The sequence below is a fragment of the Martes martes genome (assembly GCF_963455335.1).
Source record: "Martes martes genome assembly, chromosome: 13".
NCBI classification, from domain to species: domain Eukaryota; kingdom Metazoa; phylum Chordata; class Mammalia; order Carnivora; family Mustelidae; genus Martes; species Martes martes.
Genome location: NC_137901.1, coordinates 91,376,554 through 91,392,095, shown reverse-complemented (window position 1 = coordinate 91,392,095; position 15,542 = coordinate 91,376,554). Strand labels below are relative to the sequence as shown.

Genomic DNA, 15,542 nt, shown 5'->3' with positions numbered 1-15,542 from the left:
GCTTTGTCTGTTGGAACCGAAGGGTCTTCTCAGTCCCTCGTCTGCCTTCTAACGGGAAAGAGAGCGGCGTCGGGGGCGAGAGGGGGCCGAAAGCCCTTTTGTTTCTTAGGACGGGCGGGACGGGGCCGGGTCTGTAGGCTGCTGGCAACGAGCAAGGAAAGGCTGGCGCGGGCCCGGGAGAGACGCGATCGCGCCGAGCAACGTCACTGAATAACTGGGTGTCTTGGGCACACGTGGCTGGGGCGGGGGCGGGGGGGGGCTTGACAGCGAAGTTCCAGAAGCCTCATCCAGAGACAAACAGGTGCGCCGTCCTTCGGTCGCTAGGCTGCTGCTCTGCTGGGAGCCGAGTGCGGGGGCTGGAGCGGACAGGGCCCCGGGGCAGCGTGGGGTCCAGAAGGGAGCAGGAGGGACGTCGAGGAGGGGGGGGGCACCGGACAGGGACTCGCAGCCTGCGGCGCAGCACTTGGGGCCTGTGACGGCCCCAGCAACCGGGAAGCGGGGCTGCCAGGCGCAGGGGACAGACCAGTGGGAAAATGCTGGCCTGCGCCGCCGGTGCTGTCGCCAGGTATGGCAGCAAACGCCAGCACGGGCCGGGAGCAAGCCGGGAGCCGGAGCCGCCACCGGCCCGAACCCAGGGGTAGGAAATGCCTCGGAGAGGACGGGCTGCGGAGGGTGCATGGGACCCAGCGGGATGGCAGGTGTGGCCGACACAGCGGCGCCACCCACAGGCAGGAATTGTCCTGGGAGCCCGTGTGTTCCAAGGGCACGGAAACTCAGGAAGGGGCTGACATAGGACGGTGAACTCTGGAGGGCGCGGGGAGAGGGTCTGGGGGAGGAGGATGGGGTCAAGAGCGCCTTCCGATTCCGAGAGGGGAGGGTGACAAGAGTCCTAAGCTGCCTGCCGGCGGTCCAGCTGTGTGCAAGGGCAGTTGGGGGGTGCTGCAGCTTTGGGGTAACCCCAGCGGGGGGGTCCTCCCCACAGAGCCAGGGGGCCCTTCGCGGATGCAACCACTTGGAAACCTGACAGTTTCTCTAGCCGCCGCTGACCAGGCGCTCCAGGGACTGGATTGGGATGATTCACACCCAGAGCCGGTCCAGCCCCTGTAATCTTGCATCTGAACGACGACACCAATGATAGGAACTTGAGTCCAACCTTGAAATATATGAAAATAAGAGGCAGCTTTGTGCCACAGCCTCAGGTCGCCTCTGTGGCGAACAGATGAGGGGACACAGGGACAGGCCCCGATCTCGGAGCCGGACGCTGAGAGGGGAGGGGAGCACCTGTGTCTGGCCCCAACCCCAGCCCCGCTGCGAGGCACGTCGCCAGAGCCCCCGCCGCACCCTGGAGTTACCTCCGGGGCTCCTGAGGCCAACGGTCAAGCGAGGGCTGGGAAGGGGGGGCCGGTCGGGGGGCTCGGGCCGATGCATCTCACTGGCAGGCCGCAGCCGGCCGCAGTCCGTTTTGGCGCCTTAGCCCAGAGCGCGGCGGGACCCGTGTGCGGCCTGTGCGGACGGACAGCTGTGCCGCGCCCTCAGGCTCCTGGCGGCGGCCCCGCGACGCTCCTGCAGGGAGCCGTTCCCTGCCCCGCGCCCCCACGGCCACCCTAGTACTCGCACGGGAGCCAGGCTCCAACTGTCTGGGCGGCGCGTCCCTCCGGTTCCAGGACATGTGGACGGCTGGGGTGTTCCTTCCCAGGGCGTGAGGCGGACGCCCAGACCTGGACCCCGGGCCCATCGGCCAGAACCGAGACGCCCCCCGCCCCCACCATAGCCTCTCAGCAACCAGACCCGGGACGCCTTCTCAGCGGGCCTTGGCCCAGAGTCCCAGGAAAATCCTGTGGCACGTGTCCGAGGGACAGTCTGGCCGGTGTCTCCCCGAGAAGTACCCCCCACCCCGTGTGTGGCCCGGCGCGGAGCTCGCTGCGCGTCCAAAGCCAACGGCTGGCACCAGACAGACCGATGGCAGGAAGCCCACCTCCAGCGCAAGCAGCAAGCCGCCCTGTGACCATCGGCTGCAACTAGTCTGAGGTTTTCTGTCCCTCGCAGCCAAGTCTTTGACTTGAGTGACGGTCTCTTGGCTGTTTCAGCTTTTCCAGATCGCATCTGCCCATCCTTCATGGTTTAAAGACAGTTAAAACCTGCTAAGAACGGCACTTTGAGGCCTTAGAAGTTCCCCACTGGCCCTACCGATCCACACGTGAACACCTGAGCTCGTCTTCCACGGCTGCAGGGTAGAGCTCCTCGCACGCCTTCCCAGCGGGTCAGCTTCTAGCAACTTCCGTCACGGCGTCCGGTCTCCGGCACTCTCCCGAAACCTCCCATTTCCTGTGTCTTCTCTCGTTTGCAAGACCAAGCAGGTCAAGGAACCGGGGCTAACAGCTGACGACACTGTTAACAACGGTTAGGAGCCTGCAGAACTAAGAGGAGAATAAAAAGGTTTTCTTCCCTGTGGTGAGGCTCAGCCCAGAAAGCCTCTATGGGGTCCACGTGCAGCGGTGCGGAGGGGAGGGCTGAGGCCGGAGCGCCGGGGTGCGCAGGCCCTGCCGCGGCCGGCGATGCTGAAGGGATTCTCCGAGTACAGTTTCACTGACGGCAAGCCAGCTCTTTGCCAAATTTCCTGAAAATTCCCACAAGCACGTCCATGTGAATAATTACAATCGTCAACCTCCTGCCACCGCCCTGCCGCTCCTGACGAGCCGCGGCTCTCCGTCCCGTCCCTCGAGCCCGGCGGCTCCAGACCCTGAAGTGCGAAAGGGACGCCGGCTGGGCACTTCTAAGTGGAAGCGCAGCCTTCGGCCAGAGCGCGCTCTCCGGCATTTAGAAGAATACACTAAATGCAAAGAAAATGTATGTTTTCAGTAAAAACAAACTACAGTTAGTGAATAATGTGAGAATCCAATTTTATTTTATAACAAGTAGAAGGATGTCCCCACTGCAAACAGTAATGTTAACAGAGATTACTGGCCTCTTTTGTGACAAGAGTCTTAAAATGTTTCCTTGGACAGAAATTTAAAACTTTTCACGCCCATACCATCTAGCCCCCCAAAAATAAAAAATTAGCCTACTTCTCCATAGTCTCCTACCATTCCCGTACCTTGTACAGGTTAATCAATGGCAGTTTTTTATCTTTAAAATAGATCAGACACCCAAGTAAAAGCCTACCTTACAGCTGCAGTGAGCTCCCCACTTTATGCCTCTCCTTTAAATTAAAAATATTTCAAAAAGATGATGAATTAATGTACGTTTACAAAGCAGGACGTGCTCACTCCTGAAAGTACTTCCAAGTAAATTCTCACTTTTCAATTAAGTTTAAGAAATTCTGTTTATAATGCAAAGTACCTTATCCACATTTTTTTAAAACAAAAAATTCTCACAACGCATTTGAGAAGCAAACAAGATAAAATATAAAATTTTAATTTTTACCTATAAGCCAGTCACAGCAGCAATGCTACAAATGAGACACCAAATCTCCTAATTCCCTTCCCAATATTCATCTATAAAGATAACAGCTAAAAAAAAAAAAAAAAAAAAAAAACCCAAAACTTTAACCCCCCCCCCAAGCTACAAGGTCAAATAGAAGGCGTGGCTGCACGTCGTCGTCGCCCGAGGGTCAGAGGTAGTAGAGGCGGTTGGACAGGGACAGGTTGGGTTCCCTGTGAATGCTCTGGCCCACCAGGAAAGCCAGCTTGTGGGCGTACTGGCAAGGAGCGGGGACGCGGATGACGCCCTTGAGTGGAAGAAACACAGGGCGGTTACTCTCGACCTGCTCCCCGCAGCACTCGGCCCAGTATTAACTAGAAAAGCCTCTGAAAACAGAGCGACTCCTGTCTTGAAAATCAGAGCTCACAGATGAGCAGACACGTCCCCAGGGAGACCCACTTACTGGCCAGTTGTAGTAGACGTGACACAGCTTGTACGTGAGCCTCTGTATGTGGTCTGGCTTCAGGCCGCTGCTGTCGTAGATGACATTATAGTGCGTGGGCGAAACACTGCCGCTTCTCACCGCCTGGCTCACGATAAAAAAATCATACCTGGAATTACAAGAGAAAAGCCACGTGGAAAGGAGGCTTATGGGTCTGAAAGCTGAAGTTAACGTGGGTCCCGTTTCCTCCAGAGAAAAGAGCCCGTATCCGAAGGGATGCTGACCTCTTCAGGATGAAACGTGCTTCCTTCAGGTCCATAACACTTGCTCTCGTGGACCGTTCTGGAACACTTACCTGTGACCGAGGCTTCAGAAACCACTATTACTTAGATTTCAAATACGTGTCACTGATGCCACGGGGTGTTCACCACGTGCGCGGGCTGCCAGCCACAGTGGTGTCCGGGAGCGGCGCGCAGCTGTCTGCCCGCAGCCCACGGGCACGCCGGCGCGCTCGGACGCCCTGGAGGGCGGCAGCAGCGGGACAAGGAGAGCAGCTCTCAGGTCAGGCACTGCTGTTCCCGAAATACGTTTTTACCACGGAACCTTTCCCTCTCTCGCTGTTCCGTGGTTACGCAACAAAAACATCCTTCACTTTAATCGTTAAGGATGCAGAGCAGACTCTTGGAGGACCGGAGGACCTACGGGGTGGCAGCAGAGCCGGTGCAGGGCCCAAATGCTACGGCAGACCCGGGGGTGCGGACAGAGCACAGCACGGCCGTTCCCCCCACTTACTGGGTAGCAGGAGCACCGGCCAGAGATCCAGTCAGCCGCCCTCGTGGAGCTACCAGGGAATGACCCGGGCAGCGTGCTAGGCCCACTGAAGCTACGCACCTCAGAACACCGCGACCCTACACACACACAAACACACACACACACACACACGACCGCGTGCCCTAAGCCGCAGAGAAATCCCAGCAGAGCTAGAGTCAGAGCCTTAGTCCCGACTCGGGTGTCTGAGCCCCCAGAGCGCTGGCCGCAGCTGGGACAGGCGGCGCCTACGACGGGGCTTCTCCAGGCGTGTGCAGAGCCCCGGCTGCTAAGTTCTAAATAGCGTCCTGTAAAAAGTCATGAGATGTTCTCATACTTCAAAATTCAACTTGGATTTTACCCAGTCGGTCTCCAGCAGCTGTCTCCAGGTCAGTGCTGGCCCTGAGCTGCGGGCAGCGGAGCGGGACGAGTGTCAGCAGGGGGCACGGGGGCGGGGGTCACTCGGACGGGTTAGAAGGTCCTGCAGGAAAGGAGCTCGCTGCGCTACTGTCTCAGCCACCGTCTCCCTCAGCGGATTTACCCACAAGCAGAATCCTTCTGGAGCACCGCCATGACTGACACAGGCCTGAGACAGAAGTCCAAGATGACACATCTCAACACGGAAATGTCCACTCCCTGTCGCGAACACAACTGATTAAAGGGAACGAAAACTCTGTACTATTACTGCTCTACATGAAGTGAGCGGAGTGAAGCCTCCTTGACCTGACGTCCGCACAGGAAGGACAGTCCACCTTAGCAGCTTTGCCCTGAGGCCGGCACTTCAGCCTGATGAAAACTCCTTCCTAAAGCTCTACCACACTGGGAAAGAGGAACGGCCCGCCCAGCGCGCTCTCCCGGACCGGCCAAAGAGCCGCCACCCGGCACGACTGACTGCACCCTAGGCCTCGCCCCCTAAAAGCGTTTCCGAGGATCCAGCAAGCCTTAGCCCCGACCGCTGCACCCTTGGGTGCCAACAGCGCTGCCCTGTGGCCCCCTTGTGGCCGTGGATGTCCTAGCCAGCTGGCTTTCCTATGACAAAGTGCAGCTCCAAGTTACACAGAAAGTTTTGCTTACTCAGAAGCCACTTTTCTTATCTGCAGTCGTGTTTCAGCTGCAACTTTTTGACCTCTGGATGACAGCAAGCTGTTACAGATCTAAAACTTTTTACTAGGGGACAGGAATCTGAGGACAAGGTCACAAGTGAATAAAATACAAAACAATCCACAGCAGCAGAGCTCACCCTCCGTATGTACGATTCGTGCTGCAGACGATAACCCTCTTCCCCCAAAGGACAACTGGACGGAAACCTGTTTACCATTTCAGATACGAACGAATCACAGGCTTTAGCAATATTATGAGATCAAACTAATTGAAGACTTTAGTATTTATCAGAAATAGAAGAAAAAGCAAATGTGCTGAAGTTGATAAAGAAGAAAACAATCGTGTAACCGCACAGAACTTACCATTCTGGTCTGGTAACTTCTACGTCAATAACCGTCCCGGGAAGTGGGTTCTGAAGTCTTCCTCCAGACTGAGCAAAAAATCTGGCATTCACTCGTTTCTTCACCACAATTACGGTTAGTCTTGGGCTGAAAGAGGATGACGATGGTGAATGCAATGACTGTGTCTGTCCTGCTTCCAGGCAGCCGACCATCCAGATATTCCCATTTTAAATGGAAACCTCTCTCCCTCTCAAGGCAGAGTATCTGTCCAAGCTGTGAATGGCCCTAGACAAGGACCAGGAGTCGGGGGGGTGGGGGGAGAAGAACACAGGACAGCAGGTGAGGCAGGGTCGTGTGCACAGCTGGCCTGGCACACGGAAGCGGTACATTCAGCATGCTTCCCAGCACACAACTTGGAACACTCTTCTGCTATGTGAGAGAGAGGATCTGGAGTCTAGAGCTGCTGGGAGGGAACCTCGTTTGAGCAGTGTCAAAGTCTAACCCAGCGCTACCGTTCCATGAGGTATCAGGGCTCCCTCCGTCTCCCTCCCAGGGCCCAATCACCTCTCAGCTCAGCCAGCTGGTCTCCCTATGCCCAGATCCCTTCCCCCGAGCATCAGCACCGCACCTAAAGCCATCCACTGGCCCATGCCTTCTGGCTCTCCAGAGGCCAGCCCTTCAAAGTGGCAGCACCTGTGGAGTTGGATTATGGTTCACACCTTTTCTACCAGCTCTGAAAAGTCCATTCAGAGCCAGTGCTTAACGACACAGCCACGCTGGAGTACAGGGACGGGCGCAAAGAAGACACTCGGGAACCGTGCTGGTGTGTATTAGACATTTGAAAGAGAAGACTACTACCTATGCCTCCATTTTTCCTGTGCCCTTTCCCCAACCAGAACGTTAGTTCTTAGCAGAAATACTCTTGATTCCAAACTGTGGGACACAGAGAGCTTTACGTACAGTGGGATCTGGAAGGTCTGGCTTGGGAAGGTTGTTTACAGTGTGCTGTCTAGACAAATGATCAAAAAGACCCTGAAGCGGGAGCTTCTGTTTGACAAGCAAGTTCGTTGGGCTCCTTCACGATAGTCCAATAAGCAAATCCCAAAGGGACAGGGGGTGAGTTTACATAAGCAGAAGGCACTTGTAGAAGTATCACTATCTACCCCAGGAGGGCTAGTGCTGCCCAGTTCCTGTGGTTTCGGATGTAGCAAAGCCAGGCTCAGGAGCCTGAGGCCAAAGTGGACCTGAGCCCTCTGACATCACAAGAAACAACAGAGCAAATGTCAGGACAAAAAGGTCATCAGTATCCTCTGACATTTCAGTTTGTTCTTATATCAAATATCTGAAGTCAGGGTATCAGAATGGATAAAAAACCAAAGCCCATCAATATCCGGTCTATAAAAAACTCATTTTAGACCCAAAGACGCCTCCAGATTTAAAGTGAGGGGGTGGAAAACAATTTACCGTGCTAATGGACATCAAAAGAAAGCTGGGGTGGCAATCCTTATATCGGATAAATTAGATGTTAAGCCAAAGGCTATAATAAGGGATGAGGTAGGACACTGTATCATACTCAAAGTGTCTGTCCAACAAGATCATCTAAGAATCGTAAATATCTATGTCCCTAACATGGAAGCAGCCAACTATATAAATCAATCAATAACAAAGTCAAAGAAACATATCGACAATAATACAATAGTAGGAGACTTTAACAACCCGTTAACTGAAATGGACAGATCATCCAAGCAAGATCAACAAGGAAATAAAGGGCTTAAATGACACACTGGACCAGATGGACATCACAGATATATTCAGAACATTCCGTCCCAAAGCAACAGAATACACATTCTTCTCTAGTGCACATGGAACATTCTCCAGAATAGATCACATCCTGGGTCATAAATCAGGTCTCAACCGGTATCAAAAGATTGGGATCATTCCCTGCATATTTTCAGACCACAATGCTCTGAAGCTAGAACTCAATCACAAGAGGAAATTTGGAAAGAACCCAAATACATGGAGACTACACAGCATCCTTCTAAAGAATGAATGGGTCAACCAGGAAATTAAAGAAAAATTGAAAAAATCCATGGAAACAAATGATAATGAAAATACAACTGCTCAAAATCTGTGGGACACAGCAAAGGCAGTCCTGAGAGGAAAGTACATAGTGATGCAAGCCTTTCTCAAGAAACAAGAAAGGTCTCAAGTACACAACCTAATCCTACACCTAAAGGAGCAGGAGAAAGAACAGCAAAGAAAGCCTAAACCCAGCAGGAGAAGAGATAATAAAGATCAGAGCAGAAATCAATGAAATAGAAACCAAAAGAACAGTAGAACAGATCAACAAAACTAGGAGCTGGTTCTCTGAAAGAATTAATAAGATTGATAACCACCCTGGCCAGACTTATCAATTAGAAAAGAGAAAGGACCCAAGTAAATAAAATCATGAATGAAAGAGGAGAGATCACAACCAACACCAAAGAAATACAAACAATTATAAGAACATATTATGAGCAACTATAAGCCAGCAAATTTGACAACCTGGAAGAAATGGATGCATTCCTAGAGATGTATAAACTACCACAACTGAACCAGGAAGAAACAGAAAACCTGAACAGCCCCACAACCAGTAAGGAGATTGAAGCAGTCATCACAAATCTCCCAACAAACAAGAGCCAGGGCCAGATGGCCCAGGGGAATTCTACCAAACATTTAAAGAAGAATTAATTCTTATTCTCCTGAAACTGTTCCAAAAAATAGAAATGGAAGGAAAACTTCCAAGCTCATTTTATGAGGCCAGCATGACCTTGATCCCCAGAACAGACAAAAGACCCCATCAAAAAAGAGAATTACAAACCAATATCCTTGATGAACACAGATGTGAAAATTCTCACCAAAATACTAGTCAATAGGATCCAACAGTACATTAAAAGGATTATTCACACGACCAAGTGGGATTTATTCCAGGGCTGCAAGGTTGGTTCAACATTTGCAAATCAATCAATGTGATATAATACATTAATAAAAGAAAGAACAAGAACCATATGATACTCTCAATAGAAGCTGAAAAAGCATTTGACAAAGTATAGGATCCTTTCTTGATCAAAACTCTTCAAAGTGTAGGGATAGAGAGTACATACCTCAATACCATCAAAGCCATCTATGAAAACCCCACAGTGAATATCATCCTCAATGGAGAAAAACTAAGAGCTTTTCCGCTAAGGTCAGGAACACAGCAGGGATGTCCGCTATCACCACTGCTTTTCAACATAGTACTAGAAGTCCCAGCCTCAGCAATCAGACAACAAAAAGAAATAAAAGGCATCTAAACTGGCAAAAAAGTCAAACTATCACTCTTTGCAGATGATATGATATTTTATGTGGAAAACCCAAAAGACTCCACTCCAAATCTGCTAGAACTTGTACAGGAATTCAGTAAAATGTCAGGATATAAAATCAATGCACAGAAATCACTTGCATTTCTACATACCAACAGCAAGACAGAAGAAAGAGAAATTAAGGAGTCAATCCCATTTACAACTGTACCCCAAACCATAAGATAAATAGGAATAAACCTAACCAAAAAGGCAAAGAATCTGTACTCAGAATATAAAGTACTCATGAAGGAAATTGAGGAAGACACAAAGAAATGGAAAATTGTTCCATGCTCCTGGATTGGAAGAACAAATATTGTGAAAATGTCTATGGTACCTAAAGCAATCTACATATTTAATGCAATCCCTATCAAAATCCCACCCATTTTTTCCAAAGAAATGGAACAAATAATCGTAAAATGTATATGGAACCAGAAAAGACCTCGAAAGCCAGAGGAATGTTGAAAAAGAAAGCCAAAGTTGGTGGCATCACAAGTCCAGATTGCAAGCTCTATTACAAAGCTGTCATCATCAAGATAGTATGGTACTTGCACAACAACAGACACATAGATCCGTGGAACAGAATAGAGATCCCAGAAATAGACCCTCAACTCTACAGTCAACTAATCTTTGACAAAGCAGGAAAGAATGTCCAATGGAAAAAAGACAGTCTCTTCAACAAATGGTGTTGGGAAAATTGGACAGCCACATGCAGAAAAATGAAACTGGGCCATTTGCTTATACCACACACAAAAATAGACTCCAAATGGATGAAAGACCTCAATGTGAAACATGAATCCATCCAAATCCTTGAGGAGAACACAGGCAGCAACCCTTTGACTTCAGTCACAACAACTTCTTCCTGGAAAACAGCATGGAGGTTCCTCAAAAAGTTGAAAATAGAGCTTACCCAATGACCCAGCAATTGCACTACTGGGTATTTACCCTAAAGATAGAAATTCAGGGATCCAAAAGGGCACGTGCACCCGAATGTTTATAGCAGCAATGTCCACGATAGCCAAACTATGGAAAGAACCTAGATGTCCATCAACAGATGAATGGATAAAGAAGATGTGGTATATATATACAATGGAATCCTATGCAGCCATCAGAAGAAATGAAATCTTGCCATTTGCAATGACATGGATGGAACTAGAGGGTATTATGCTGAGCAAAATTAGTCAATCAGAGAAAGACAAATATCATATGATCTCCCCGATATGAGGAATTTGAGAGGCAACATGGAGGGTTTGGGGGTTAGGGAAGGAAAAAATGAAACAAGATGAAGATGGGGAGATGTGGAGGGAGACAAACCATAAGAGACTCTTAATCTCACAAAACAAACTGAGGTTTCTGGGGGGAAGAGGGTAGGGAGAGGGTGGTTGGGTTATGGACATTGGGAAGGATATGTGCTATGGTGAGTGCCGTGAAGTGTATAAACCTGGTGATTCACAGACCTGTACCCCTGGGTCTAATAATACATTATATGTTAATAAAAAATTAAAAAGTACATTAAAAGGATTATTCACCATGACCAAGTGGGATTTATCTCTAGGCTGCAATGTTGGTTCGACATCCACAGATCAATGTGATACAATATATTAATAAAAGAAAGAACAAGAACCATGAGATATTCTCAAGAGAAGCTGAAAAAGCATTTGACAAAGTACAGCATCCTTTCTTCATCAAAACTCTTCACAGTGTAGGGATAGAGGGTACATACTTCAGTATCATCAAAACCATCTGTGAAAACCCCACAGTGAATTATCATTCTCAATGGGGAAGAACAGAGCTTTCCCCCTAATACGGGGAACACAGCGGGGCTGCCCACTATCACCAGTGCTGTGCAACATAGTACTAGAAGTCCTAGCCTCAGCAATCAGACAACAAAAAGAAATAAAAGGCATCTGAATCGGCAAAGAAGATGTCAAACTCTCACTCTTTGCAGATGATATGAAACTTTATGTGGAAAACCCAAAAGACTCCACCCCAAAACTGCTAGAATTTGTACAGGAATTCAGTGAAGTGTCAAGATATAAAATCAAAGCACAGAAATCAGTTGCATTTCCATCCACTAACGAGACAGAAGAAAGAGAAATTAAGGAATTGAACCTGTTTACAATTGCACCAGAAACCATAAGATGCCTAGGAATAAACCAAACAGGGAAAGGATCTGTCTTCAAAAAACTATAAACCACTCATGAAATAAATGAGAAGACACAAAGAAATGGAAAAATGTTCCATGTTAATGGAGTGGAAGAAAAATATTGTTAAAATGTCCATACCATCCAGAGCAATCTACACAGTGAATGCGATACCTATCAAAATGCCATCAATATTTTTCACAAGCTGAATCAAATAGTCCTAAAATTTGTATGGAATCAGAAAAGACCCCCAAATAGCCAAAGGAATGTCAAAAAAGAAAACCAAACCTAGTGGCATCACAATTCCAGAAGTCTAGCTTTATTACAAAGCTGTCATCATCAAGACAGCATGGTACTGGCACAAAAACAGACACACAGATCCACGGAACAGAATAGAGAGCCCAGATATGGACCCTCAGCTCTATGGTCAACTAATCTCCGACGAAGCAGGAAAGAATGTCCAATGGAAAAAGGGACAGTCTCTTCAATAACTGTTGCTGGGGAAATTGGACAGCCACATGCAGAAGAATGAAACTGGACCATGTCCTTACATCACACACAAAAATAGACTCAAAATGGATGAAGGACCTCAATGTGAGAAAGGAATCCATCAAAATCCTTGAGGAGAACACAGGCAGCAACCTCTTCGACCTCAGCCGCAGCAACTTCTTCCTAGAAACATCGCCAAAGGCAAGGGAAGCAAGGGCAAAAATGAACTACTGGGACTTCATCAAGATCAAAGCTTTTGCACAGCAAAGGGAAAAAGTCCACAAAACCAAAAGACAACCGACAGAATGGGAGAAGATACTTGCAAATGACATATCAGATAAAGGGCCAGGATCCAAAATCTATAAAGAACTTATCAAACTCAGCACCCAAAGAACAAATAATCCAGTCAAGGAATGGGCAGAAAACATGAAGACATTTCTCCAGAGAGGACATACAAATGGCTAACAGACATGTGAAAAAATGCTCCGCGTCACTTGGCATCAGGGAAATACAAATCAAAACCACAGTGAGTTCCCACCTCACACCGGTCAGCATGGCTAAAATTAACAAGTCAGGAAACGACAGGTGTTGACGAGGACACAGAGAAAGGGGAGCCTCCTACACTGTTGGTGGGAACGCAAGCTGGTGCAGCCACTCTGGAAAACAGCACGGAGGTTCCTCAGAAAGTTGAAAGTAGAGCTACCCTATGACCCAGCAATCGCACTACTGGGTATTTACCCTAAAGATACAAATGCAGGGATCCGAAGGAGCACCTGTACCCCAATGTTTACAGCAGCAATGTCCACAATAGCCTAACTGTGGAAAGAGCCCAGATGTCCATTGGCAGATGAATGGATAAAGATGTGGTATATATGTACAATGGAATATTACTCAGCCATCAAATAATGAAATCTTGGGACACCTGAGTGGCTCAGTCGGTGAAGAATCTGCCTTCGGCTCAGGTCATGATCTTAGGGTCCTGGGATCAAGCCCCGCATCGGGCTCCCTGCTCTGCGGGAAGCCTGCTTCTCTCTCTGCCTGCCACTCTGCCTGCTTGTGCTCTCTCTCTGACAAATAAATAAAATCTTAAAAAAAATGAAATCTTGCCATTTGTAATAGTGTGAATGGAACTAGAAGGTATTATGCTAAACGAAATAAGTCAGTAAGAGAAAACAATTATCATATGATTTCACTCATATGTGGAATTTGAGAAGCAAAACAGGAGCATGGAGCAAGGGAGGGAAAGATAAAATAAGATGAAAATAAAAAAGGAAGCAAACCACGAGAGACTCTTAACTCTAGGAAACAGGGTTGCTAGAAGAGAGGGGGGCTGGGGTAACTGGGGGGATGGCCATTATAAAGGAGGACATGTGATGTAATGAGCAGTAGGTGTTGTATACAATAGATGAATCACTAAATTCTACCTCTAAAACTCGTAAATACATTGTATATTAAATGAATTTAAATAAATAAATTTAAATAAACATCGATATATCAAATTTTTTAAAAGTGCAGAATCAGCATTTAGAATCTGGCCACAGAAGACTTGGAAGTGTCCTCCAATTCAGCTAGAAATCAGCAGCAAGCTCTTAATGCCTGCCCCACAGGCCCTATAAATCACACTCAGCCCAGATATATGGTCAGTCAGTGGGTTTCAAAATCCCTCATTTCTACAATACCAAATGCTGGCTAAAGAGGTCTGACGAAAATAACCAGTGTTGCAGGATGCATGTGCAAGCCCAAACAGGCCTCTCAAGTTTCCTGAGTACCCTTAAAATCGGATTTATGCATCTTTATGTTACACTAATAAACTCTGAATACGACAGTCCCTGAGCTCCGCTTGTTCACAATCTGATAGAGCACAACACAGAACTTACTGAGTGGGTATGCAGTGCCACTGCCTGGTGGCAGGGACGAGGAGGCGTGGAAGAGTGGAGAGGGGCGGACCCCAGCATGGGTTTCAGGGCCACCAAGCACACTGCCCTCAAGTGTGCACACCATCCAAAAGGAGAAAAGTAACATCATCTCCTGGGACACTAAACACACATCAACCATCTTACCGAGATCAAGTACCAGTCGAGTTCACAAAGAAATCAAACAGGTATTCACTGTATAAAGAAACTGAGAAAGAGTAAATTAAGACTGTTTGGATTTTATTCCGTTAACCAATTCTGTGGGTGCCTATAGATGTACTAGAATTCTCCGATCCCCGCCCGTCAAGGCTTTAGGAGAGAAAGGGGGCAGGGAGAGAACTGGCAAAAGTGTCATTTGTCTTTCCTCCCCTCTAGGGAGAGACCCTCGACACGGCCACTCTGCATGTCCAGCCCTCCCCCTTCCACGCCCTCAAACCCCACTGCATCCTTGAGGTTAGGTTCGCACTTACCTTTGCATCTGGGAATACTAATTTCAAAGATAAAAAAGTACAAAGAGAAAATGCTTTATAGTTTGCATGCTTACTTGTAACCTCTACCAACAGATTTCAGGCAATCCAGAAACTGGGGCACTTCATAGTTGACCAGCGTTTTCAGCTGGCCGTCGCCCACGCCGTCCCGATACACAATGATCCGACTGGGCATGTATTCATTGCAGCTGTTCCAAGCCCGCAGGGCAGCTGAAAGCCAGCCAGCAAAGGGTTAAATCAATTAACAGAATACAAACGCTGTAATTCTGCCCAGAATTTCAGTAACACAGAGACCAGGACAGCAACATGACAGGACACTAACCTTGTAAGCAGACTTTGAGCCCATCTACAAGTTCTTGTCCTCGATCTTGAAACACACAGCGCGAGAACCAGCTGTTCAGAGAGACCAGGGCGAGAGCGAGAACGGCACTGTCTATAAGCTGCTCCTTAGGAAGCACTGCGCATTCGCTTTCCTCAGCGGCTCATAATGTTTAACCCTTTTGAAGATACCAGCTAACATCTCCAATACTTTGTAAAATCTAGACAGGACCAGGCACTCATAACACCACAAACCAAGCTTTCTTTAACTATAAATCAATACTACAATTCCCTTGCTGAAGACAAGATAAAATTTAAACTGTAATACCCAGAGATAGTTCATAGTCTTAGTTCTAAGAAAAGCACTGAAAAGTAATTCACCACGTTGAAACACAAGTGACTGGGTAAACTGAAGTGGATTTTCCAAAAGAAAATTAACACAAAAACTTTAAAGGACATTTCAGCAGTCAAAAAAAATTATTAAAGACACTTCAGAGATGGTCACATTTAATGAGAGACACCCTCCCCCAAACAGAAATAATCATAAAATAGCCTAAAACGTAATCTGATTACTGTAGATTAAGGGCCAGTGAACAATGTCAAAAACAGCAGGGTAGCTAACTTCCCTTACTTCCCTAACTTTCCTGCTTATCTAATGTAAAAGAAGTCAAAAGAAGGAATTCAGCCCGCACCTCAAGCCCC

At 48.0% G+C, this 15,542-nt stretch overlaps 1 protein-coding gene across 1 annotated transcript in view; it reads right to left on the bottom strand.

Moving 5' to 3' along the window:
• Positions 1 to 3,610: 3,610 nt before the first annotated feature.
• The window catches only part of PIWIL1 (piwi like RNA-mediated gene silencing 1), a gene marked incomplete at both ends in the record, with an annotated part of 30,801 nt that continues 18,869 nt past the window's right edge, over positions 3,611 to 15,542 (bottom strand). Inside the window, 5 exons of the mRNA XM_080822234.1 lie at positions 3,611 to 3,727; positions 3,884 to 4,031; positions 6,133 to 6,258; positions 14,579 to 14,732; positions 14,845 to 14,915. Coding sequence (XP_080678360.1) covers positions 3,611 to 3,727; positions 3,884 to 4,031; positions 6,133 to 6,258; positions 14,579 to 14,732; positions 14,845 to 14,915 — 616 coding nt within the window. The remainder of the gene's footprint in view (positions 3,728 to 3,883; positions 4,032 to 6,132; positions 6,259 to 14,578; positions 14,733 to 14,844; positions 14,916 to 15,542) is intronic.